This window comes from Branchiostoma belcheri, unplaced genomic scaffold (genome assembly GCF_001625305.1).
Source record: "Branchiostoma belcheri isolate BF01 breed outbred unplaced genomic scaffold, Haploidv18h27 scaffold7, whole genome shotgun sequence".
Classification (NCBI taxonomy): Eukaryota; Metazoa; Chordata; class Leptocardii; order Amphioxiformes; family Branchiostomatidae; genus Branchiostoma; species Branchiostoma belcheri.
The window spans coordinates 3,013,408-3,036,778 of NW_017804353.1; the positions used below are offsets into that span (position 1 = coordinate 3,013,408).

General features: G+C 40.7%; 5 protein-coding genes across 6 annotated transcripts; 3 read left to right on the top strand and 2 right to left on the bottom strand.

Moving 5' to 3' along the window:
* Nucleotides 1-2,863: 2,863 nt before the first annotated feature.
* On the bottom strand, nucleotides 2,864-4,698 carry LOC109484600 (E3 ubiquitin-protein ligase LNX-like). Its single transcript, XM_019787925.1, has 6 exons — nucleotides 4,528-4,698; nucleotides 4,293-4,401; nucleotides 4,009-4,055; nucleotides 3,820-3,886; nucleotides 3,492-3,654; nucleotides 2,864-3,049 (listed from the first exon to the last, which is right to left on the bottom strand). The coding sequence occupies exons 1-6, from the start codon at nucleotides 4,590-4,592 to the stop codon at nucleotides 2,889-2,891; spliced, it is 612 nt and encodes a 203-aa protein (XP_019643484.1). The 5' UTR covers nucleotides 4,593-4,698; the 3' UTR covers nucleotides 2,864-2,888.
* Nucleotides 4,699-4,961: 263 nt separating this feature from the next.
* LOC109484617 (SNARE-associated protein Snapin-like) lies at nucleotides 4,962-6,521 on the top strand. Its single transcript, XM_019787963.1, has 4 exons — nucleotides 4,962-5,102; nucleotides 5,298-5,344; nucleotides 5,743-5,861; nucleotides 6,225-6,521. Exons 1-4 carry the CDS (start codon nucleotides 4,975-4,977, stop codon nucleotides 6,315-6,317), a joined length of 387 nt encoding a protein of 128 aa, XP_019643522.1. The 5' UTR covers nucleotides 4,962-4,974; the 3' UTR covers nucleotides 6,318-6,521.
* A 1,547-nt stretch (nucleotides 6,522-8,068) lies between these two features.
* LOC109484575 (uricase-like) lies at nucleotides 8,069-13,611 on the bottom strand. Of its 2 annotated transcripts, none has more exons than XM_019787898.1 (9): nucleotides 13,533-13,611; nucleotides 11,413-11,523; nucleotides 10,892-11,008; nucleotides 10,356-10,472; nucleotides 9,934-10,012; nucleotides 9,430-9,616; nucleotides 8,895-9,018; nucleotides 8,521-8,604; nucleotides 8,069-8,299 (listed from the first exon to the last, which is right to left on the bottom strand). In XM_019787898.1, exons 2-9 carry the CDS (start codon nucleotides 11,515-11,517, stop codon nucleotides 8,225-8,227), a joined length of 888 nt encoding a protein of 295 aa, XP_019643457.1. In that variant the 5' UTR covers nucleotides 11,518-11,523; nucleotides 13,533-13,611; the 3' UTR covers nucleotides 8,069-8,224. The 2 variants fall into 2 exon arrangements, with proteins under 2 accessions (XP_019643457.1, XP_019643458.1); XM_019787899.1 differs by lacking the exon at nucleotides 13,533-13,611 and adding an exon at nucleotides 12,848-12,975 and having other exon boundaries at nucleotides 8,194-8,299.
* A 231-nt stretch (nucleotides 13,612-13,842) lies between these two features.
* On the top strand, nucleotides 13,843-18,340 carry LOC109484667 (plancitoxin-1-like). Its single transcript, XM_019788014.1, has 8 exons — nucleotides 13,843-14,615; nucleotides 14,880-14,973; nucleotides 15,710-15,791; nucleotides 15,990-16,151; nucleotides 16,546-16,743; nucleotides 17,023-17,126; nucleotides 17,382-17,510; nucleotides 17,704-18,340. Exons 1-8 carry the CDS (start codon nucleotides 14,500-14,502, stop codon nucleotides 17,815-17,817), a joined length of 999 nt encoding a protein of 332 aa, XP_019643573.1. The 5' UTR covers nucleotides 13,843-14,499; the 3' UTR covers nucleotides 17,818-18,340.
* A 794-nt stretch (nucleotides 18,341-19,134) lies between these two features.
* LOC109484557 (peroxisomal sarcosine oxidase-like) lies at nucleotides 19,135-23,264 on the top strand. The gene is made up of 8 exons (XM_019787877.1): nucleotides 19,135-19,248; nucleotides 20,038-20,192; nucleotides 20,521-20,734; nucleotides 21,292-21,474; nucleotides 21,739-21,876; nucleotides 22,179-22,337; nucleotides 22,722-22,797; nucleotides 23,096-23,264. Exons 1-8 carry the CDS (start codon nucleotides 19,135-19,137, stop codon nucleotides 23,224-23,226), a joined length of 1,170 nt encoding a protein of 389 aa, XP_019643436.1. The 3' UTR covers nucleotides 23,227-23,264.
* The last annotated feature ends 107 nt before the right edge of the window (nucleotides 23,265-23,371 follow it).

Here is a 23,371-nt window from a genome sequence, read left to right on the forward strand (position 1 = left end):
GCCCATTTTATCATCAATACCGTCTACATCACATTAATGCCAAGTCTTCATTACATTACTATACATCAAATGGACGTAAAGTTGGCATCCAGTCCTGTTCTTGAACTTAGTAATTGTATATTGTTAGTACTAGTCTACGAAAACGCATTTTCTTGACCTCCCCACTTCCTTAAAGTTAAAGATTATGGATCTAACAGCTGACATCATTACAGTCGCTCGTACAGACTTAATGGATTTAAGACCGTCGCCACTTCCATCTTAATTGCGACATCATCATTTTGAGACATCATCGTCTGTGAGTCAATCAGTGATGTCCATACACCTGCCTGTTAAATCAGATTACGACTGTTATCATTATAGAGTGAGGCGTAAGGGACATTACTGGCGGCAGCTTTCTGTGTAGTTGTTAAAGACATACAATGCAATTTTAGGGCGGCGAAACTGTCAATTTTCTGGTCATTCTTTTCATGTACGAGTACTACGTGGGATTAACTCTACCCCATAGCCTATTCTGTTATCTGTGAGGTAAAAATACGTCTGATCGTTTCCCAAATAATATCCAGTTTCTTGGGTAACTGTTTTCGGCTTATTTTCTCTGTATAATTGTAACACGAGGTTTTGACGACCACATACTTAGGTATTCTTAGCAGTAGGTTATACAAAGAAAGTTGTTAAAATGGTAACAATGTCAATTCCAAGGCAGCAAAAAACGTATTATTGAAGTCGCGGAGTACATTTGGTTACGGCACGCTAGACAGCTTAGGTCCATCATATTGTACTTCATAGTAGTAATGTAATTGTAAGGAGGTCTCATAGTATACCTGTTATATCCCAATAGATGCCATACTCTGTACCATGTACGATTGTTGTGCAGTAAAGTTTATTATTATCGTTATAGCGCTGCGTGTGTATGGTGCCATAGATATGTACACACACGGTAATACACCTTATCAACATTATCAGGGCAACTTGCAAGTTTAATACTAGTAATCAAACATGGTGGCCTCATAATCACATGAATGAAAATACCATATATGTAGCCTTTCTAATGTTCTCTAAGTACCCAAGGTTTAGGGGAAAACCAGGGCACGGAAACGTCCCATTTACACGACATCGCATCCTTGCCAAACTCCAGCTATCTCTTCTCTCGGACTCGCCATTCATCATAAGTCAAATCGATTTGCCGTTAGTTTTGTGTGTCTACCGTATCTAGGGCGTGACATGTGTTGTATTATGCAGTAAACAAGCGCCGTATCTAGGGCATGTCGTAAAGCTCGCATTCGCCGCAACATTCGATAGAGCACCTGGCATTCGATAGAACTTTCTTTGTTCGATAATTTCGAGACATGAGTACATTCCGCCATCGCTTTCAAAAATACGTGAGAGACTTTGTAGCTTTTGACTTGTTGGGCATTCATGGATGCCGGTCAAACTATTAGAATAAACATGGAATGGGACAGAGTTTCCGTGCCAGTAACCCCACCTACACACTGCATTTACTTTCGATCTTCTTTTTTTAATATCTGACCTTTAATATTTGGGTCAGTAATAAAACACGACATATTATATGCATGGGCATTGATTTCTTAATTGAAATTCAATACAAGCAAAACTTGTCAATAAAACAATACTAGTCATGTATATTCTGTCACGGTGAATGCCCACATATTATTTGGTGCAGAAATATACGTGACGTGTGAAGCTTCTGATATATACAGAGACAGACAGATGTTCGAATGGATATAGCAAAATGCGCATCCTTTGTCTACAATCTTTAAAGTAAATATACTTGCAGTTGCAACAGAAAAAAGCATCTGCCCCACGCTTCCTTCCTGATAGCCTGAAACCTTTTTTTTTTGCTCCCTAGACCTAGTCCTACATCCTCACAATGGTCCTACATCCTCTCCATGAGGTTTGAGGAGAGGATGTAGGACTCGGGAGTTATAATAGGTTTGGTAACCAGGCTAGGCTACATGCCTGATGCATGTAGACTATCCATAACCGTGTCTGAGCACGGTTCTGATTATAGCACGGTTCTGAATACGCTCAAACTATTCTGAACCGTGTCTGGTTCAGCATAAAGCATGGTTCTGGATGCAACAGTGTATAACATCATGAACCATGACAGCCGCTGTCCCAGTGCGTTCCTGTGTGCCACGTGCGCATCAGAGCGCGGCATGTGACTTCATAACTACCCGGGTCCCGCCCGGACACGGCAGGAACACTTCACCATGCCTGATGGGAAATAAGGTTACGGATCAGCGCGGGCTGCTTGACAGAACGGGACGTCGGGACGTCAAACTGGAGTCTGGTATTTAATAAATGTACAGTATATTGTATAGTCTAACTCCCCTGGTTCTCATCTGAGGAGGCTTTTAATATCACTACAAAATGAAGAGCATTCTACTGACACAATAAACAAAAGAGTTTTGTGATCTTGTTTTAGCTAACAATTGTTTAATTTCTTTCCATCAAAAGAAATATTGACATGTTGATATGTACAATATGGCAATCACCAATTCTGTATTTATTCAGTTGTGACAATTACGAAGTTGATCCAACAAAATCTATTTCTACATTTTTTTTGTTTATGTCAACAAAGACACAATAGTAGTTTTCTGAGTTTGTTTATCTGTATCTTCGTCTATGTTTTTCCTGAATAAAGTATTTTAAAATAAGATATGCTTCTCTTATCTGGAAGATCAAAAAGAAACACCTTCTTGTCTGAAATAGTGTAATCTGACAAATCTATACAAACATATCATAATATTCAATCACAATACATGCATTAGACAATTCATTGACTACTAATACTATATGAGCCCATCCCTCTTCTTCCATCAGCATTTACATATGTCAACAAAGTCAGGTATTACACAATTCTCTGACTACTTTGGTCTGTTTTCCTTGTCGAACATGTTCTTGAGCAGGTCCCTCTGACTTGCCCCGTTCTTAAACAGTCTCATCTTGAGGGATGGTTTGGGAGGAGATGGGAGTTTGTTCTCGTCATCACTGGTACAGAAGCTGCTGCTGGTGTCTAATGATGAGGCTGGAAAAACAACACGAGAGGTGTTAAAAACTTCCACATACATCAGGTTGCAAAAAAATTTTGGGATTTTCTTTTACACAACCAGTGCTTCTCTTACCTTTCTGACGTTTCAGTGTCTACATGTATCAGACACCTTCCTCAGAGCTTCTGTCTGGAGTTCTGCTTCTGTAGGTGGCGCTCCCAACCAGGTTTGGGATTGTTTTCTCATCGCAAAAGCGCCATCAGCTCAACTCCCCTTGCAAATTTTACTATTTTTCAGCCAGCATTGTTACCAGTAGTCTGGTGGAAATCAAAGGCTTTCAAATGTTTGGGCAGAAACGAATAGTCTGCAACAGGTAAAATTGGCCCACACACTGTAGTAGTAAGAAACACCCAAGAAAAACTGTGAAAAACCTGGGTTTCACGCAGGCGCAGTATGCCCAGTGCTTTCCCCACACCCCACCTGTAGCTGCTGCAGCAGCCTTGCCTGATGTAGAAGGTTGTGGTTCCTCCAGTAGGAACTCTGGCAGGTTGGCAGGGTTGAAACAGCAGGACTTCCTGTGTGATGTCAGCAACTCCAACTTCCCTACAAACTCACAGCCCAGCTTTCTGAATGGGCAGGCCACCTGGGTACGCAAAACTTAATATTTACCACAGAGTACAACTTTCTACTACAGTTAAAAAGCCATATCTATGATGATGAAGAACAACAAATTTGTTTGGGATATCTGCCATTGTTGTGGCTATAATGGAAAAAGAAGTCAATAGAGGTTTGGAGTCAGCTTACTCACCATGTGGTCTCCAATAATGTTGGCAAGAATGAAGTCGTAGTGAAGATCTTTTTCTCGAACAGGTCTCCTGCAACAAATTGCAATGTTATAGGTTTTTTTAATGTGACAATACATGTATTGTCTTCTGCTAGATACGCTACAAAATTTCTAGTCACTAGTACTAGTAGTACATTAACTGATGATTCTCACCTGTCTTCAGGGCAAGTCTTGCTTGTGCGTAACCAGGCCATGATACACTGTAAACAAAAGATGCTAGTGTCAACATCTAAAACAGTCAATAGACAATACATCTGTAAATACTTGTCCTTGACAGTAGAAAAGTGAAGTTGATCTTCTTATTAAATATTTACTCTTCTCTTCACTTGAAAATTTCAACATTGTGTAAACTTTTTTTGAGATCTTGCGAAAATTTCGTGGATTATTTTAGCTTAAAAAGTACATAGTAAAGTGTGTACTATATATATAATATTGACCTGTTTACAGTAGCTGTGTCCGCAGGGTGCCCGCTGTGGTTCCTTGAAGACATCTTGGCAGATGGAGCAGTACAGGTGTTCACTCACAGACTCGGGGTTCAGGAAATACCTGCAGGAATCAAACATACAACTCAGAACAACAAATGACGACGAACAACATCGTTACGTCAGCGTAAAGCAACACGGATAAAAATAATTTTATAAGTACAAAACCATAGCTTCATATCGATCTGACCTCTCTTCTTCGGCTTGATTCACGTCCATACATCCATCGTCCCCTCTTGTTCTTTTCTTTGACATATCTAACACTAAATTTTCCTCTAAAGTTATCGAAAATAGTCAAAAGAGATGTCAAAAACATACAAATGTCTCCCGTCTCCCTAAATTTGAAATTCGTGCAACAACAATACGCATGCGTATTACTCCTGACCACAACAACAAAACGCCACGAATCGCAAGCTCAAAAGAAGCACAGATATATTATTTTTCTCCGAATAATATCACAAAACTCCTGTAATTTATTCCAGATTTAATATTTACGTTTGTTGAATGGTACATATTTGTACGAATAAAACAGTGACAACGGAACTTATTAGGTTTCAGTCGCGTTTTGACGCTGTTACAACAAAACCTTTGACCTATTAGCAACCTTTGACCTACAAACAACCTTTGACCCTGCAAGATGGCGGAAAATGACGGAATTTTGGTCAGCCCGGCTCCAGGCGAGACGAGAGACGCTCTAGCGGACGGCATGATGAGACTTCTGCGGCCTGCCGTGGAGGAACTGGACGAGAGAGTCCGCGGCGTCAGGTCAGGCCGGTTTCATGGCTTGAAGCGTAGTTATAAGACCGCAATGTCTTCTATTACTAGTGTAGTCAAGCTTCCCCTTTTGACCAGGTGATAGTCACATGATGTTTTTGTTGTCATTCGTATGTTGTTTACGTCAGATGTCCCCATATCTAGAACCGTGTCAGTTAGTAAATAGATCTTTATTTCTTCCCACAGACAGAGCCAGTTGGAGCTGAGAGAACAGATAGATGGTTTATGTGGAGGTGAGTGTAATCTTGGCATTTTTTATGTTAACTTATTATATGTAGGCAAGGAGTGTAATATCCTTGTTGCGGGTTAGTGCAGGTAAAACTGGAGCTGTGTAGCTACCTGCACCAGTCCATGTATACATACATGTAGGGGTATGTGAATTTTTATTTGCTGCAATGACTGTTACCATTTTAAAATGTGAATAGTGGCCTGGGTGTCAGCCTTTTAAATTTAATGGTCTCTGATCTGAACAGTTTCTAGTCTAATAACTTCCTTTAATTTTATAAGTTCTGAGTGGTGAGGGAAAAATGTCTAGTGCAGGTAATTTTGTATATAAGCAGCACTGGTGCAGATGTGCACAAAAAAGTATTTTCAGCCCAATAACGTATGACTTTTTTTTGTTTGTTTTTAGAGTTGAAGAAGATAAACGAGGAGCAGCAAGTTCCTGTTGATCTGGAGCCGTACGTCAAGAAACTGATGAACGCCCGCAGGAGAGTCATGGTCGTCAACAACATCCTACAGAACGCTCAGGTATTTCTGTTTGTAGTTTGTTGGTGTCTGGTGGCTAGGCCATACCCTCTGCTGACTCAGAGACACACACAAGTATTGTCAGTTTTGAGTGGGCAGTTCCTCTAGATTTGGCTGTGAAGAAAGCCAATGCAACTGTGAAATCTGTTGTCTTTGTGGAGGATATCACTAGGCAGATGTTGACTTGGGAAGCTAGGAGTGCCTTACGCCACTCATCCTGACCTTTGATAGCCATTGTAACTCATCCGTGAAATTATGTTTAACTTGAACCAATATAAACATCTACTAGTATTAGTAACATGTTCCTCTACATGCACACAAGATGTATATTTTAGACTTATAGATATTTTTTTCACCCCTGCACAGGAGAGACTTGGTAGACTCCACCAGAGCGTTTCTCGGGAAACCGCCAGAAGAAAAGCCCTTCTAGAACCCCCTAATGCTGGACCAGTCATGTGACCTGTCATGTGATCAGTCATGTGACCTGTCATGTCATCTCATCTATAATGTCATCAATCATGTGATCATCATCATCAACTTGTTATCCTTACCATTAGCTTGATATCCATCTGTGATCTATGTAGCTACTGGGTCTCAATCCAGTTGCCTCTACCTGACTTTAGAAGTGGCTGGAAAGAGTAGAAATTGACTACTAGTAAATAGGCAGATAATACATGTATAGCCAGGAGAGTTGGTCTGCTAAAGAGTACAGTTTGCCACTCCCAAAGCCTTGTAGGGGCTCCATCCTCTACCCATTCCCCATATGCTATGTATGCCAGGCTACCGTATCATATTCAAAGTAATGTACTCTATAGTGAAAAATCTATGGAATTTCTGATAATGTAATACCTGTTATCAGTGCTTTTAAAATGAAGAGTCTTTATAAAGACTTGTTTGTTGACTGCTTTATTGGAAATAATAAGATACAGTCTATGTCAGGTGCCCAGCATAAATGTAAATTTTTCCTTATTATAATTTATATATTATAGCATAACCATGTCCTTAGTCAATATAACACCCTATCAAAGAGCAAGACAAAATTTGGTCCTTTAGTTATTAAACATAAAATTGATATGTAGCAGAAATCAACAATGTTGCATAATAATTAATGCAGCTACTTTGTTACTCATATTGGGTGTATGAAATACTTTAGTGTTATTTGGGAGATATGTTACTGATGTATTATACTGATATAATATGTGAATATAAAGTCAAGCTATCAATGAATTTTTTTTAAAGATTGAATCATTGATTAGAACATGTCACACAAATTGCATACAGTACGGCTCAGAATGTCACAATTTCTTTTCAACAAACACAACTCATTACTATTTGTTTGCAGACCAAAATAAAAATCAAACAACATTAAAACGTCTCGCACATTTATACCCGTCTTATTTCTCAGGAATGTATTTGGATTTATAAAAATTAAAAATACATGTATATACTATATGTACAATAAGTATATAGACATACACAATGTAGATGATTACTCAACAACTAAATATCTTCATTATTATATACTTTTTAAGCACTTGCCCAAATAGTAACAACAGTGGTTAGTGGTAGTCAACTCATGTGTTAAACATTTTTCCATAAACTTAATTTCAACTTCTCCCAAACCTCCTTCACAATAAATTTGGTGCCAAACAGACTATGCTCCCCAGAAATTTAACCTCCTGCTACCTAATCCCACAATCATCACTATCTCATCACCAATACAAATTTGCTGTCAAACTGATACCTCAGCAGTATATGTATGCCTATTTGCAACATGAGTGCAGAATATTTTTTGTAATTAACAAAATAGGTACTGTCTTGAACTATAATGCTACAGTTCCCATGCACAGGCCCTTATGAAGATGAGATCAGCAAGTTTTGGAGTGCAGTAGGATGTCAGTATTTTCTTAGGTATTCTGTAACTTTTGATCATTAATACTGTTTCATTGGTGGACTTCCAGGAACTGTTGAGAACTCTCTTTCTATCTATCACTGAAGGTTGCAAGTCCCATTCACAGCAGGCAAGCAATATTGAAATCACTTTCATCAATGTGATTCAGCAAGTAGCAGACTGCTTTAGCACACCTGTATCTGTATAGCGACTATACCCACCCTTCGATGTAACACACCAGCTTCTGTATCTGTATAGCTGGTAGAACTACCCTTTTGGTGTAACACACCAGCTTTGCAGGCATGGCAGAAGACAGCTGGCTATATTACACCAAACAACCTGTTACACCCAACCTCTGCACATCTAACTGCAGGTATTGTTTCACGCTATCTAGTGATTCAATACTTTTTCATTCAACACTGATTGGTGGACCTGGCAGGCACTGTAGGGAGTGGACTCTCTCTGCACTCTTGTCTCACAGTTTGGATGTTGTTTTGCGCCTGATGGCAGCGTGGATGTTGCCTGATGGCTTGTCAACTGGCATGAGCACCTGTGGGTGAGGCACGGAAGAGTTAGTGACTGAATTTTTCATGCTGAACAAGACTTCTTCATTTTACCCTCAGCCCTCTTGCAAGCTTAAGAGGACATACAAAAAAGCTGAGCTTTTAAATATATTCACTCCCTGAAACTGTGTGCACTGAAGTAAAGACTTTTCCCTCAGACTTATATGTTGTTTTTATAAACACTTGTTGCTGTAACTCATTTTCTTACCTCATCCTTGTTCTCCAGCCCAAACTTGGACATATCCACAGTAAAGTTGTGCACATTGGGCATCGTCATCTCAATTTCACTGATCTGTTGAGCAAAAACAAACAGAAAGTGACAGTACTAATGTCATGTTAATCTTCAGATATGCCCACTGGCAGAAATACTTCATCTGTAGATTACACGGATCAGAAAAGTTATAAATACTTTGGATAACACATAATGCAACAAAATGTAAGACTTAAACTTCAAATCTACAAAACAATCATACTTTGAATGTCATAAAATACTTCTGAATCAATACATCATGCTGAACTAGGGCTTTACAAAGCTTGTCACAATATTTTTTTCTATTCAAAGTTGCCACAGCTAGGACTTACCTGTGGTACCTTGCCCAGGATTTCACACTCAGCGTCATACAGAGTCTTCTGTACAGAGGCAGAGAACGCGCCTGTGGACGGGGGGCCGGCAAACTCCTCCAGGATGGTGGACTTAGCAATGTTCCTGGGAAACAGAGAAACATGCTTCTAGCCTTCTCTGACATAAAACTGACTACAGCACAATGTATGTATAGCTATCAGGACATTATCAATATGAGAAGAAATTTTGCCCAATTTGTCATCTTTCATTGACAAAAATAGGTATGTAAAGGTATGGAAAGATATGTCATTTGCATGTAACTAAGCTTAGTCTACCAGCAAAATTTGCCCGTCAAAATGCAGGAAATACATGTAGCATTTCAGAGGGTTAAGATTTCAAAATGGAGCATAGCCCTCCTAGATTTGTTGGGCCTTCCTCCCTCAACATGACATTATGTTAAACAAAGTTCAGATTTCAGGCTGGCAAAAATACTGGTTGAAACATCATGTCAAGCTTTATATGTAGTATATAGGAAACTGCATCTACTCAGCGTACCATGCAGCATCAAAGTCCAGTCCCTGTAGTGTGCTGTACCTCCACCTGCTGTACACCACTGTCTCAAGACACCTGTCCTCAGCGTCAGGCAGGCTGGTGTACCGGTCTCTTAAGAACCCTGTAAACCCCGACTGGGTCGTCTTAAGGATCTTCATGTCCTTAAGGCCAGCATGCACCACCGGTGGGCCTGAGACAAGGAAATTAAAGACGAATATAATATTAATCTAAATAATGGTAACTGAAACTGAAAAAGTACTAGTAATAGAATGATATGCATGTTGATTAGTGGTAAGAGTTGCTTTCAGCTAAAGTACAGGTTTCTATACACTGTAATAAAAAACACTGAGCTCCTATTTGTAGTTCTGGGAATGATTCTCTCAGGTGTATGGCAGTCAAAAATAATGTTACTATCCTCCATCGTAACATCTACATTGTACTTGAAGATTACACCTGACAGCTGGTGACAACAGCTTCAGGTGAGCTGAACTCAGGTGTTAGACTCACCTTGTCTGGCCTGCTCCACGTGACAGAACCTGACGGCATCTGGAGTCATGATGAAGGCATGGGCGTGGTCCTGACCTCCCTGTAAGGACAAGAAACAGGCCTGAGATTTCATACGCAGCAACTTACAACAAAGTAAAGAGTTTACCAACAAGCTTTCAATTAGTCCTTTGAAGCAACCAATTCTGTTCTGTTCCTGAAACCTGACATTTGCTTAATGTCGTGCTTGCTAAATCTAAAATTACCTATTGGATGTGGTATTTTGAGACTAGATGATGTGCAAGTGACAACTCTGTAAGTCTTCACTCAACAGTAAGATTCTTACAGTTACTGATCCTACATGTACATAACAATACAGAACGTCAATTCGTCAATTTTTTTTTATGAGGACAATGATGATGCCAATGATGATGATGATGACATACTATTTTAATCCTCCTCCAGGGTGCCATGGTAACATCCACCTTCACCATGGTAACATGGGAGAAACTGGACAGGAAGTGATGGCACAGGTCTAGCCCAAACTGCTCTGGGGTGGTCACCTGGATGCAAACAAACAAACATGAACATAAACCACTGGGGAGGTGGTATTAGTCCAGCCAAAACAGTCACCTGGACAACATTAAGGGAAATCAGTTAGTACTTATTGGTTGTTAGGCTGCTTAGTAGTAGTTTGGTTTAATAATAGTACATTGTGTATGTAGGTTGGTACTAATGGCAGGTGTGTGAGGAAGTTGCCCGTCACAACTTGGCAAAGATGTCACATCAGAAGAAAATTCTGACAAGAACATTGGATGGTAAAAACATCACTGCCACAGTAACTTCAACCACCTGTTAAATTGAAAGTTCTAAATGACTATTGGTAGTCATTGATTTCCTGACAGATTGGAAATGGGATAGAAAACCATGTAAATAAATCATATGATACCACATGTCACCTTATCTCCATATCCAGACTCACCCCTTTAGTTTTGGCCAGTGCATAGACTGTGTTCTTCTGTGTGTCTGTTGCGATGATGTCACTGTTGTCTCCATGGAGATAGTCCTTCTTACTGTCCAGGGTTAGGCTGGTGCATACCTGGAGGGATAGCAACAGTTCATTAGAAAGGCATTCAAATTTGCATTAGTGAATGAATTCTTCATAATGGGAAAATAGGGCACAAAAGCATATTCATGTATCTACTATAATAGACAAGTAATAAGTGCCAGTATTGACAGTATGAGGAAGGTATATATTACTAGTGCACAAGACACATTAAGAAAGCCCACATAACCCAATACTTACAATACCTACTATTACTACTACTACTACTACTACTAACTACTACTACTACTGCTGCTGCTACTACTACTATCAATTACTACTACTGCTACTTCTACTACTACTACTACAGTAACAACTGTAACAGTAGCATATAGTGTACAGTAATTACTACTACTGCTACATGTACTTCTACTGCTACTACTACTCCTACTCCCTACCTCCAGCTCCCTGATATCCTGGTGTTTCCCCCCTAACCTGCGGATGTGCAGCAGACGGACCCAGTTCTTCCCGTACTCTGTGTTTGTGAACTCTACATCCGCCATCTTTCACTGGAAAAAATGGATTTAGTAGAATCTGATTCACTATCAATGCTACTGATGGCATATTTAACCTTCAGCATACTAAGGTAGCTGCTTGGCTACTGATTATGGCATCTCCATTAATGCACTGAGCATTTGGGGGAACGTTTGTTTATTAAATTAACTTGAAACATACACTACTAACACTATCCTTTAAAATAAAATGCTTTTAAGTTCACCTGTACTTTATCAGATTAAATGCCATTCGTACTAGCTTTTCCTTGGCATTGACTATCATTTATGACTTTCTTAGTCTGTACACCAAGTACTACATATATATTTTTGACCGTTGCCTACCAATAAACCCACTTAGTAGTACTACTCCAGCTCCTTTGAATAATAATATATTGTTGCATTGTTTGTGTACCCAGGGCCACTCTGAAAAGCAGTGCCCAGTCACTGTGAGTGCCACGTGCACTGTACCCCGGTAAAAAGAGCACAGAAATAAATAAATAAATATAAATACAGATGCAAGGGCACTTGGTCACGTAAGACCACATAAACCTGTCTTAAATTATCTTAACTATAATCAGATTAAATATACTGCTACTAATAACTCACTGCCACTTAAAACCTACTTGTGACCCACTTGTAAATCGGTGCACCATATATAAGATCAAGCTAGTTTCGTGGACAATACAGCTAGCAAACATACAAGTCACGAAGGAAAGTAGCAGCTTTGTGTTATGTAATATTAGGTAAGTTAAGTCCTGGTAACCGGTCAAAGCTACTGCAATGCCGGCACTTTGCAAACATCCTAAACAAAAGGTTTGACTGCGGTAACTATGATTTCATTGGCATGTAAGGTCAAGGTACAGAGTTACAAATTCTTCAGGCCAACAGGTATTCTTAATACTGCAATTTACATGTTTTGTAAATCTTCATTGTGATTTTGGTTCTCTATTATACACGTTATAATGCAACAGGACTTCATGCTTTAAATAATCATTTCTTACAAAAAATGAATGTGCGAGCTGTAAAATCATTTACAGTCTTAATTGCCACATTTCTAGAATTAAAGTTATTCTACAAAAAGCTGTGACCAGAAAGTGGCTTGACTATAGAAAGTCTGAACCAGAGAACACAAAGTTAGTCATAAATGTATATGACATTATTGATATCAATAAGTCACTTGTATTTCTGTCTTCTGTCCCTCTTTAGATCGCTGTTATTGAATGTTTAAAGACACGAGTCTTACAAGAGCACACACAGAAAAAGTTACAGTTACAACTTATAGATTCTGAAGTAGTGAGAAGGTAGAACAAAATCGGACAGGTGAAAGGGGCGTTCTTACCTGCAGCAGCCGGCGTCTCAGTCACTTGAAATAAACACTTAGTTTTATGCCCTCCAGTCATGTTTGTTTGACCCCTTTTTAAGCCGTGTGAACTGTGTCTCACCCCAGAGTGACTACGTGACGGGATTGTCTACGTGACACACGTTTGTTTGAAGTGTGTGGGCGGTTCCCGGATTATCCAATCAAGCTTGAACCTCTGTAAAGGGGGTGGTTCTGACCTGGGTTCGAACTTCGACCGACAAACCGGCATGGTAGAAAGCCGGATATTTAGCTTACTAGATCGTGGTGGGCCTACATTGACGGTCGTTTTCCCTTAAAATGCCACTCCTTAAAAATTAAGGGCCCTTATATACGATAAGTTAGGTCAACTCATCTTTGAGCCATATGATAAGTTTTCTCGAACGAAAGAAATATCATTAAAAGAAAACATTGTGGTGGTCTAGGACAAATTATCACGGCATATAATTCAACTGCAAATTGACTGACTTACACAAGTGTTAAAGGTTACCTGGGCTGAAAACAGAAGAGAGGCCCAAGCTTCAAAACACATCGTTACCCTTCATACTTTAGCTTCAAAGAAATAATCTGAGAAACAGCGAAGGCCTAATTTCTTGTTAAGACTATAGTGCAACTTCGATGACATTCAAAGTACCATCAAAAGTCTAAAATCATCCTTTGGTCTCACCTGTTGCAGTTCTACCTGCAGAGATCTCTGTACACAACCGACCCCCGCTCAGCTGCTCGGGAAAGTGTAAACAACATTACGCAACTTTAGAGGAAATAGTCCGTGTGTTTCGAGACGCAGATTCTCACAAATATAATGGCACAAATTACCTTGCTTTGGACAACAAAAGTATTTTGCGTAAAATATTGTTACATTTATTGATTCAAAATTTTTTTTTGTAAGTTAAGTGAGTAGACTCGAGGAACGTGTTAAAATAAGAAAGATTCGTATCAAGTCAACGAATTTGAAGCTTATTGTTTTTACCAAGTTACATGGGTCAAAGGTCATGAGAAAGTTTTGAGGACATTTCTCGCCGAAAAAGATGTTTTTGTCTGTCTTTTTCTCATGTCTTGCCCCTGAAGACACTCGAGATGAGGGAAAGATCTTGAGACGATGCCTGGGAATGTCTTAACGTTTCAAGACGTCTTGGTCACGCAGCGAGAAGGGCGTCGACGCCTTGTATTTTCAAGTGGGCGGGCTTGTGGAAGTGTGTGGACCGGTTACGGATTTATTTGGTGGGAGGCCGGGCCAAACCCGGGCAGCCAGCTCGTAAAATAATAGTCAACGCCCAAGCCTGACCCGTCAGACGAGTCAGTCGGTACCACTTGAAACCTGAATGTTACAAATTATAATCTGATGACATGTGAAGGTTTCAGTTCCGGATCATCACATGATCGGGACTTGGCGCTTGGAGGAACACAACTGCAAACAGTTCGTTCCCCTTTCGAAGCTTAGTTAGAGAGAGGGTTTTGTCAAGTTTCACCACTTCATGTAACTCGGGCTCAAAGCTTGGCCAAGTGGATCACTTAACGCCGCTCGTCTCTGTCTTACAAGCGGCAAGTCTAAACGATTACGCATCCAAGACGTTGACGTTAACCGCATTTTAGAACGTGCAGCTAAGGTTTCAGCCCAGCTCTATTGCCAGAAGATGTCTTTGCGGAAGATCGCCCCGTTCCTTCCCGTGTTATGTGTGTTTCTGTGCGCAGTCGGAGGTCGGTCCGCCGCTCTGTCATGTCTGAACGAACAAGGCAAACCTGTGGACTGGTGGGTCTATTTAATATTTTTGTAAGTGGATAACAGTAATGCTATGCGTCGATGAAGATTGAACATAGCAGGAATGAATAGCAAAGTTCATTACTAAATGTAGTAAGTAATTTAACATTACACAATTTCAGTGGGAATATTTTAACCATCATTTGAAGGAAAATTGAAAAGAAACAAGCAAACAAACATTCCATAATTTTAAACTCCATTTGTAGCTTTAAAGTTAAACAATATTTATTTGTGTAATACCCCTCACATTTTCAGGTTTATTGCCTACAAAATCCCCAAGATTGCAGAGAGTTCCTACAAGTTGGTACAGGAGGGGCTGGGACATGTGTACATGGATGCAAACAAACAGGTGGGGTTGGTTTATTCCTCTTCTTGTTTCATAAGATATTGTATCATATTAGTTCCTCATGTTAATAGGCAGATACTTTGTACATTCATTACATCTGCGTGTTCTGTTTTGCTTCTCATTGCAACTGGACCTTTCACTTCAAATTTGCAGAAGTAAGTACTTTTTATACTTCTTTTGTCAGCTTAATGCTATTTCAGCACCAGGGTCAGGTATTTTTATCTGGCAGATTTAGAAAGTTATGATAACGTTTGTAACAATTGCATTGAGCTTCTAGCTCCCCATACTTCCTAACACTGTTTGTAAGTAGAAAAAATTAACTGAACTTTCTTTTTTTTGTTGTCCCTGTGCAGAAATGGAGCGATGTGTCCCCAGAATCCCTGAACAACACCAACAACGCTATCGGCCGTACCTTACAGCAGATGTACAGCAGAGCTGCTAGACAGGTACTTGTATGTATGTTTCAGACCCATGGTTGATGTGGCCTGTGTGTCAGCAGATCTAAACCAATGTGGTTAGAGTACACCATACAGCATACACACCTGCCCTCAATATTTGACACCTTGTATATACACATGATATTTAAACCTTCTCCTTGCTGCTTAATCCTGTAACTATGGTACAAATTTGGTGCTGAAATGCTAACTCATATAACTGGAGTATATCAAATAACTGTAATACATAACACCATATAGTCACTATTGTGTACATGTTGTATGTTGTGTTCTGTCTATTTCAGGACGTTGCTTACATACTCTATGATGATGAGCTGCCGAATGACACGTTAGCTGCCACCTCCACAAACAGGGGACACACTAAAGGTAGACGCTACGTTGTACTTTTGGTGCAATCAATTTATCAACAAATCAATCAATCCATCTTGCTGATCCACAGTATACCCAAGTTTACACCTGTTCATGTTACCTGTGTTTGCAGGTGTGTTTGTGTCAGTTTACAGCTGTATAGTGTGTTTACAGGTGTGTCAGTGTTCTTTTTCACCTGTATATTGTATGTTGCAGGTGTGTTAGTGTTTGATAAGAGCAGAGGTTACTGGTTGGTCCACAGCACACCAAAGTTCCCCAACCCTGCTAAGGAGTCCTACTCCTGGCCTGAGAATGCCGTCATCTACGGACAGAGTTTCCTCTGTATCAGCTTCCAGTACAGAGAATTTGAAAAAATTGGTAAGTTATTCCAACTTCCATTTGTAATGAATTTTATTTTTCTTCGCAGAAAGAAAGATATTGTTTTTGCTCTTTTTCTTGACTTGGACCAGACGGCTGCCACCATGGTAACCGGTTATGTAGCCGACACCCTGTGGTGTTAGGTTACATTATGTAGCAAGTTGGAGGGGTTGGTCACTATATACATGTACTAAGTATATATGAATATGTTTGAGTAAGGTTAAGCAGAGCAGTAATTTGTTAAGGTATGCGAAGGTAAACATTATGTTTTTCATTGCAAATGTTACCTTTCTAATTATATGCATCCTTCACCATATTCATGTACACAAATCTCTTCACTATAATATTTCTAGCCAGCAGAATTACATCTAACTAAAAGTCACCATATTTTCAGGCCAACAGCTCCTGTACACCTGGCCAAGGGTGTATGACAGTCAGCTCCCAGCAGCCTTTGCTGCTGACTTCCCGTCCCTGTCCAAGGTGCTGAAAGGTCAGCACGTGGGGTCGTCGCCATGGAACCAGACCCTGGTCCTCACCTCCACGGGCGGGCAGCAGTTCCACAGCTTTGTCAAGTTTGGGACCTTCGATGCAGGTGTGCAGTTCTACTCTCAATCCATGCAAACTTCATTTTATACATGTAATTGTTAGATTTTTTTAAACACTCCAACTCTCTTCTAAGAAGGGTGTCTATACTGGCTATACAGATACAGAGGAGAAGATTAATTATATGATAATGTATCTCATAGCTGAAGAAATATCTATGATGTTATATGTCTGTTGCAACTGAATTAAATTATGCATGCGTGGAGGTATTTAAATACATGGATATAACATGTTAATAGATCTGATGATGTAGTGTTTTTGCCTGCAGACATCTATGCTGACTGGCTGGCTCCGTACTTCCAGAGTGAACTGTTAACAGAAACCTGGCAGAACGGAGCAGGCAAACTGGACTCCTTCTGTGGGAAATACAAGGTGGACTACCTTTAATGCACTTAAGATGGAAGTCATATGCATGTACATATGTTTAACATTTAATAAAACAATTTTCTGGTTTATGTGAAATTTGATGTACCTGGAGGTGTTTGCATTATGAAGAAGTTAAACTGTTCTCCAACTCAAAATTTGACTCACCAGAATTTTCGACTGATCGAATCACTCAGTCTTCCTCAGTCAGGAAGCATATACAGATAAACAGTTTAACAACACTTCAGTATTGTATCTTTGCAGGTGTTGAACATCAAAGAAGTGAAACTTCCCAATGGCATCAGATTCACCTCTACCAAGGACCACTCCAAGTGGGCAGTCACTCAGGACACTGGGAGCCACTGGACATGTATAGGGGGACTTAACAGACAGGTCAGAAACAAGTTTTTTTATGGCAAAATGAAACCTAGACTAGTGAAGATGTGATGGCCTGCACTTGTCATTTTGTGATGCAATAAAGGGTAGAAATATGAGTTAAGAAATGCTGGTAGAAATAAAATAGAGCATGCATTTTTTCTGAAAGATATCATATTGATTTTGTTGTTGCTGTTTTTTTTTTTTTTAGATGAGTCAGGAGGAGCGACCCGGAGGCACCGTGTGTGTCAATCATCCCCAAATATGGCATGCCTTCATCAACATCATCAGTGAGCTGGAGACATGCACTAAAACTCAGGACTAGGCAACAGCACTGCAACATGGATGTAAACCACTTGATAGTTAACATAAACTTTGCCAGGTGCCCTAAAACTGCTACTAGATGCTAGGTTAGAAAAGGCTGTTATCAAGACCTTTCTGAGAATGTCTTGGATATCTGACATTTCCTTCTTGTTTTGTATGCTGTATTTATCTTGAATAAGCTGTAACTGGCTGGACCAGTGTGTTTCATGTGTGTGTGCTGCTGTGTAGCTGCTGTGTAACTGCTGTGGTAGACTGTCTACCAAGGCAAAAAGAACTGAAGACATTGTACCATATACTTTGTTGCATTATGTTCAAGTAACTTTTTCAACTTTGTATACATGCATGGTAGATATATCACTGATACACTTACAATTTGTGTTTAGTAAGATAGTCTTTCTAGTTAACTAGAATATAGTGATCATTGACAGGTGATTTTTGACATCTTGTACATAATGCTCTGATCAAATGCCAGTCTTTAGTATGGATAACACTGAAAAATAACACTGAATAAAAATAATTTCAGTCCAAGGAAGCTGGGAAAACTTTCATTTGTTTGTCATCTGGTGCATAATAGTTGCTAGCTAAGATATTTATTCCCACACCAACTTGTACGTTACTGAGTCAAAGTCAAGGCCGTTGCCAGTTTGAGTATGTTTAAAGTTAAGTGAACCATTGTTTGCACATGTAGACTGATTGTCTTCGATTCAGTGCCCCATATATCGTCCTCTCTAAAACCAGAAGTGACAGACCATTTATTGTATTTGGCACATCTAGCATTAAATATCGGATCACTGCATTTTACTGGCATTAGGTTTAGTATAGAATGTTTGAGTGAAAACTGAACTATGATAGCCGGTCGTTGACCCTTTCCGGATTTACTTAATATACAAATACGACTTTAGACTTTCCTCTATCGCCCCGGTTTTGTCTAGAATTTCATAGCCATAGACTGTTGAAAATGTAGCTGTTTATAGTCTACTTATAGTAGACTTGCTGTACTTTATAGTAGTGGCGGTTTTAAAACGTATAGATTTACATTTTGTAGGCCTGTATGGGGTAAGTGTAGTCGGCTGGCAGTCGGTAACGCACCCTTTCTACCAGACAGCGATCGCAGTCCGAGCGGCCAAGATTGGGTTTGTTTGAGTGGCTCTTCGATTTATAATTGGAATGTAATTCACGATGTAAGAAGTATGACTTAAAAGACATAAAAACACAGTCACAAAGAATTCGCTATTTATCGGATTCCACAAAATTACTTCAGCAAGCTGTCAAAATTTTGGTCGCTCATCTGTCACAGTTTCTAGTAGAAAACAGTATCATGGAGGACCCGGGGTCAGTTTGGGGCTGTGTTGTGGTAGGGGCCGGGGTCATGGGATCCGCTACAGCCCTGCAGCTGGCTGAGAGCGGCGTCAGGACTCTGCTGTTGGAGCAGGTAAGATTTGGTTGAGATTAGTGTTTGTCTCTTGGTTAATGGTTAACTGTTGGTTACTTGCACGTACTACATACATCGGATTGTTCATCATCCTAAATATTGTGACCATTTCTTGTGTTTACTTCCGCGGAAGAACATGACTGGTTTTCTGTTTCTTCTTCTCGAATTCAAGCACATAAAGTCAATGACCGAGACCAGGCGTTTGTCACCATGGTAACCGGTGCTGTAGCAGACAGCCTGTGGTGTTGAGTTACATTATGTTGGATGTTGCAGGACGTAGTTGGAGGGGTTGGCACTTTTCAGCCATATATTGGTTGTGAAGTGTCTGTCCCATCTCTTGTAATGGTTAACCTTAGATACACAAGGTCCTGCACGTAGCGCCACGGTCATTCATCAACTTACATCAGATACGAGCATGCCGCCGAGGAGGTTGACTTCAAACTTAAGTGTTGTTTGATCGGTCATTTAGTTCGTTGGTTTTTATTGGCATGTATGGATTCGAAGTTATGAGATTGGGTGTTTGTAGGCAGGTAATCAACGAATAAAGCTGTGGTGTACAGTAAAATGATGATTGACCTCGTACGAAATATACACAAATCTGGGATCGTTTACTTAGTTCCAAAAACATTGCGCACATACATTGTATGGATAGATAGATCATATAGATATGTAGAGCTAGATAGACAGATGGAGGTAGATGGAGATACAGTAGGTATTATAAATAGATAGATAGATATATAGAGAGAGATACATGTATATAGACATCTTACATAACGAGGTATGTTCCAGTTCGCCCTCCCGCACACCCTGGGCAGCTCGGTGGGCGGTACCCGTGTGATCCGCCGCGCGTACCGGCAGCAGCTCGCCTACATGGCCGATATCGTCACGGAGTCTCTCAGCATGTGGAGACGGCTGGAGGAGGAGACTGGAGTCAAGCTACTGGTGTAAGTCTACTCAATATGTGGTCCCAAATGAGCGAGCAACTGAGGAATATGTCCAAACTAAGGCTGATACCGTTATGTATTTAAAACTTACGATGTATACAATAACTGGTCGTTTAGAAAACTGATCTTTCTTTCTATATCCTTTCTTTCTTCCTTCCTTCCTTTTTTTCTTTCCACTAATGATCCTATATCATGTCAAGAAAATGAAGAGCCCCACACGTTTTTACAACCTGGGCTGCTATAGCCATGTATATTCAATGACAGCTCCACGGACCTTGAAAAAAAGTTCATAAAAGTAACCCACTTGTTGCTGTTCGTCCATGTGCAGCCCGAAGCCGTTCGTGGTTGTGGCCAGTAAGACCGTGAAGGGTCTCCGTTCCAAAGCCCGTACCCTGCACGCGGCGGGACTCCCCTACCGACTGGCGGCCGGACCTGCTCTCCGGACCGAGTTCCCCGCGCTGCGGTACCCGGCGGAGTTTACCGGGCTGGTGGACGAGCAGGGGGCGCAGATCAGAGCTGACAAGGCTATCAAATGTTTGCAGGTAAAACAGTTTTTATATTACCTCAATGAAATTGTTTTGGGTATGTTTGTCTCTCTCTGTCCCTCTGTCTGTCTCTCTCTTTCTCTCTCTCTCTCTCTCTCTGTATATGTGTGTGTGTGTTTCTTTGTTTGTGTGTGTGTTTGTGAGTGTGTGTGTGTGTGTGTGTGTGTGTGTGTGTGTTTGTGTCTGTGTTTCCGTATGGCCCTTAAGCTTAGGTAATAGCTCGTATTGGATATCGTCTATTCCAGAGTGAGAACGTCATGGATCACTTCGTACATCTGGTAGAGCTAACTGCTTTTACTACTATATACAGGTGTTTCTCCTTCTTTCTTATTTTGCATCATTGCTTTCGTGGCCGAAGTATTGTTTTCGGTCGAGGTAATTGATAGTCTTTGTGTTTGTGTCGAGTTTGCACTTGAGACCTGGGGAATTTAGTCGTTTGAGGTTGAATTTTGTGGGAGTAATGGGGTTGTCAAGAACAGGTCCAAATTACAATGGCCTGAAAAAGACTATTGTACGATACCTTTACCACTTTTTTTTACCAAATGTTCCCCCAGGAGGTGTTTTTACAGAAGGGCGGTGTTCTCCGAGATGGGGAAAGGTTGGAGACCATCTCACCTGGTGACGTCATCACGCTGCGAACGTCACGTGGTACACTCCGCACCCGGCGATTGGTTCTTACCTGCGGCCCCTGGGCTGGTGACGTCATGGCAGGGATAGGGTTACATCCGCCATTACAGGTGACCATAGCACAGAATTAGCTTTAAACATCATTAGAGGAATCTGAAGATATAGCAAAGGCTTGTTTGGGAACGATCTTCAACTTTCTAAATTGGAAAAACTACGCCTTGGCCAAATTTTGGCCGTTCAAACAGTGGCTGAAATAGTGTTACTTGTTTTCTGAAATTTTGGGTAGTCCATACAGGTGCATATGGTTGTACTTTTCTTTTTTCTATTGACATTTATAATTCATATTCATCTCTCTTTCTTCCTACAAAATCAAGGTGATGCCAATAAATCTGCTGTATATGAGAAAGTCGCAAGGGGCGCTCCTCTCCGTCCGCGACGACTTCCCCTGCATGTTCGATGATGACAACGAAGTTGGCGCGTTTCCGTCCTTGGAACATCCCGAAACTCTCAAGGTGCCTTGAACAGCAAAGTTGAATTTACCAATGGTACTTCAAGTCAGTAAAGTCATTTATAATTTGTTAACAGTTCAGGACGTCTGCGGTCAACACTGAGTCAAAGTTTGTAGAAAGTCGGTATCGCCCCCCGTTCCGGTTGAGAGGAAGTTGGTATGCCCTGACCGACCGGGGCCACACGGCCGACATGCTCGCACAAGTCGGCACAAACCGTTTTCCTGTCTGTAGACTTTATAACGTTACATCTGTCACAAAAGTCTTTGAAGTCAATGTTTTCCCTTTAGATCAGTTTCAGTCAGCAGGGTGGGACCGACCGGGGTCACACGGCCCACCCCGACCGTAGAGACGCCGACATGGCTGCGCAGCTAGCCGCCGACCAGGCCTTCCTCCGGGACTACGTCTGCAAACACTTCCCGGACTTCGAGAACCGGCCCTGCCTGGTGGAGAGATGCATGTACACGGTCAGTCATCATATTTTGATCTTTAAGGATTATTTATGACTTTTATAGAAATGGGCGTGGGCCTAGAAATTTTGCGTAAATTATCATCTTGCAAACAGGTACGTAGAGAGAAAAAATCAAGAGCTAGCAGTACACTATTTGAAACACCCCCCAAAATCACCAGACACCATCTTCTACTACTAGTACCTTAAGTAGCTTGAGATCATTAAACCAGGGTACACATGTAATTCGTGACTTGAGACGGTCAAACCTGAAGTTGATAGCTAGATAGGAATGAGATGTCGAATGGTGACTATGTTATGGTGCACTGGTGGAAAAGACTATAGCGATTGTGAGAAGAATTAGGAGTTATTGGTTAATGATAATACATCCATTTACTCACAGAACACGCCAGATGGGAATTTCATCCTTGATAGACACCCCACCCATCCTAACATCGTCTTCGGTACAGGATTTTCAGGTAAACCTGCCTTTCTCAGACGAGCAAGTTTAAACTGTAATTTGAGACACAAATTTTCGACTGTACAACTCTAGTTTTTAAGGAATCTTTGTGACGTCGCGTTATGCAGAGGAGCCACGTGACTCGGTGAGCAGTGGATCATAGGTCGCAGAGAGTCTGTGGCGCCCCCCGTCTTTGTTGAGGGATGGTTGCAATCCCCTGATGAAGATGGCCTTTTTTGGTGCTTTGTAAAATCTTCCTAGACCAGTATAGTTTCACGACACCCCCTTCTGTAAGATATTCAACTATTGTTTTTCAGGACACGGTTTCATGGCGGCCCCTGTGGTGGGACAGCTCCTGTGTCAGATGGTCCTGGACCAGCCCACCAGTCATGACGTCACTCCCTTCAGTCTCTCCAGGTTTAAACCATCAGCGAAGTCTTCCATGTGACTAACTAGATGACAGAAATTGTGATGAAAAACCTCCAGTTAGCCACCAATTATGATCTTGTCCTTGCATTTTTGAAAAAGATTTTTACCAATTCATTCGACAATTTATTTTTGTACCCACCAAATAAGTTGAAACTGCAATAGCA

Coding starts and splice junctions, on each gene's coding strand:
- LOC109484600 (XM_019787925.1), bottom strand. CDS start 4,592: ATGTCAAAGAAAAGAACAAGAGGGGACGATGGATGTATGGACGTGAAT. Junction 4,056..4,292: donor GACACAGCTACTGTAAACAG/GTCAATATTATA, acceptor TTTTGTTTACAG/TGTATCATGGCCTGGTTACG. Junction 3,050..3,491: donor GGCTGCTGCAGCAGCTACAG/GTGGGGTGTGGG, acceptor TTGTTTTTCCAG/CCTCATCATTAGACACCAGC.
- LOC109484557 (XM_019787877.1), top strand. CDS start 19,135: ATGGAGGACCCGGGGTCAGTTTGGGGCTGTGTTGTGGTAGGGGCCGGG. Junction 21,475..21,738: donor GGTTACATCCGCCATTACAG/GTGACCATAGCA, acceptor TACAAAATCAAG/GTGATGCCAATAAATCTGCT. Junction 21,877..22,178: donor AACATCCCGAAACTCTCAAG/GTGCCTTGAACA, acceptor TTCAGTCAGCAG/GGTGGGACCGACCGGGGTCA.
- LOC109484667 (XM_019788014.1), top strand. CDS start 14,500: ATGTCTTTGCGGAAGATCGCCCCGTTCCTTCCCGTGTTATGTGTGTTT. Junction 14,974..15,709: donor ACATGGATGCAAACAAACAG/GTGGGGTTGGTT, acceptor TGTCTATTTCAG/GACGTTGCTTACATACTCTA. Junction 17,127..17,381: donor CCTTCTGTGGGAAATACAAG/GTGGACTACCTT, acceptor GTATCTTTGCAG/GTGTTGAACATCAAAGAAGT.
- LOC109484617 (XM_019787963.1), top strand. CDS start 4,975: ATGGCGGAAAATGACGGAATTTTGGTCAGCCCGGCTCCAGGCGAGACG. Junction 5,103..5,297: donor GAGAGAGTCCGCGGCGTCAG/GTCAGGCCGGTT, acceptor TTCTTCCCACAG/ACAGAGCCAGTTGGAGCTGA. Junction 5,862..6,224: donor ACATCCTACAGAACGCTCAG/GTATTTCTGTTT, acceptor ACCCCTGCACAG/GAGAGACTTGGTAGACTCCA.
- LOC109484575 (XM_019787898.1), bottom strand. CDS start 11,517: ATGGCGGATGTAGAGTTCACAAACACAGAGTACGGGAAGAACTGGGTC. Junction 10,473..10,891: donor CACTGGCCAAAACTAAAGGG/GTGAGTCTGGAT, acceptor GTTTGCATCCAG/GTGACCACCCCAGAGCAGTT. Junction 9,617..9,933: donor CGTGGAGCAGGCCAGACAAG/GTGAGTCTAACA, acceptor TCCTTGTCTCAG/GCCCACCGGTGGTGCATGCT.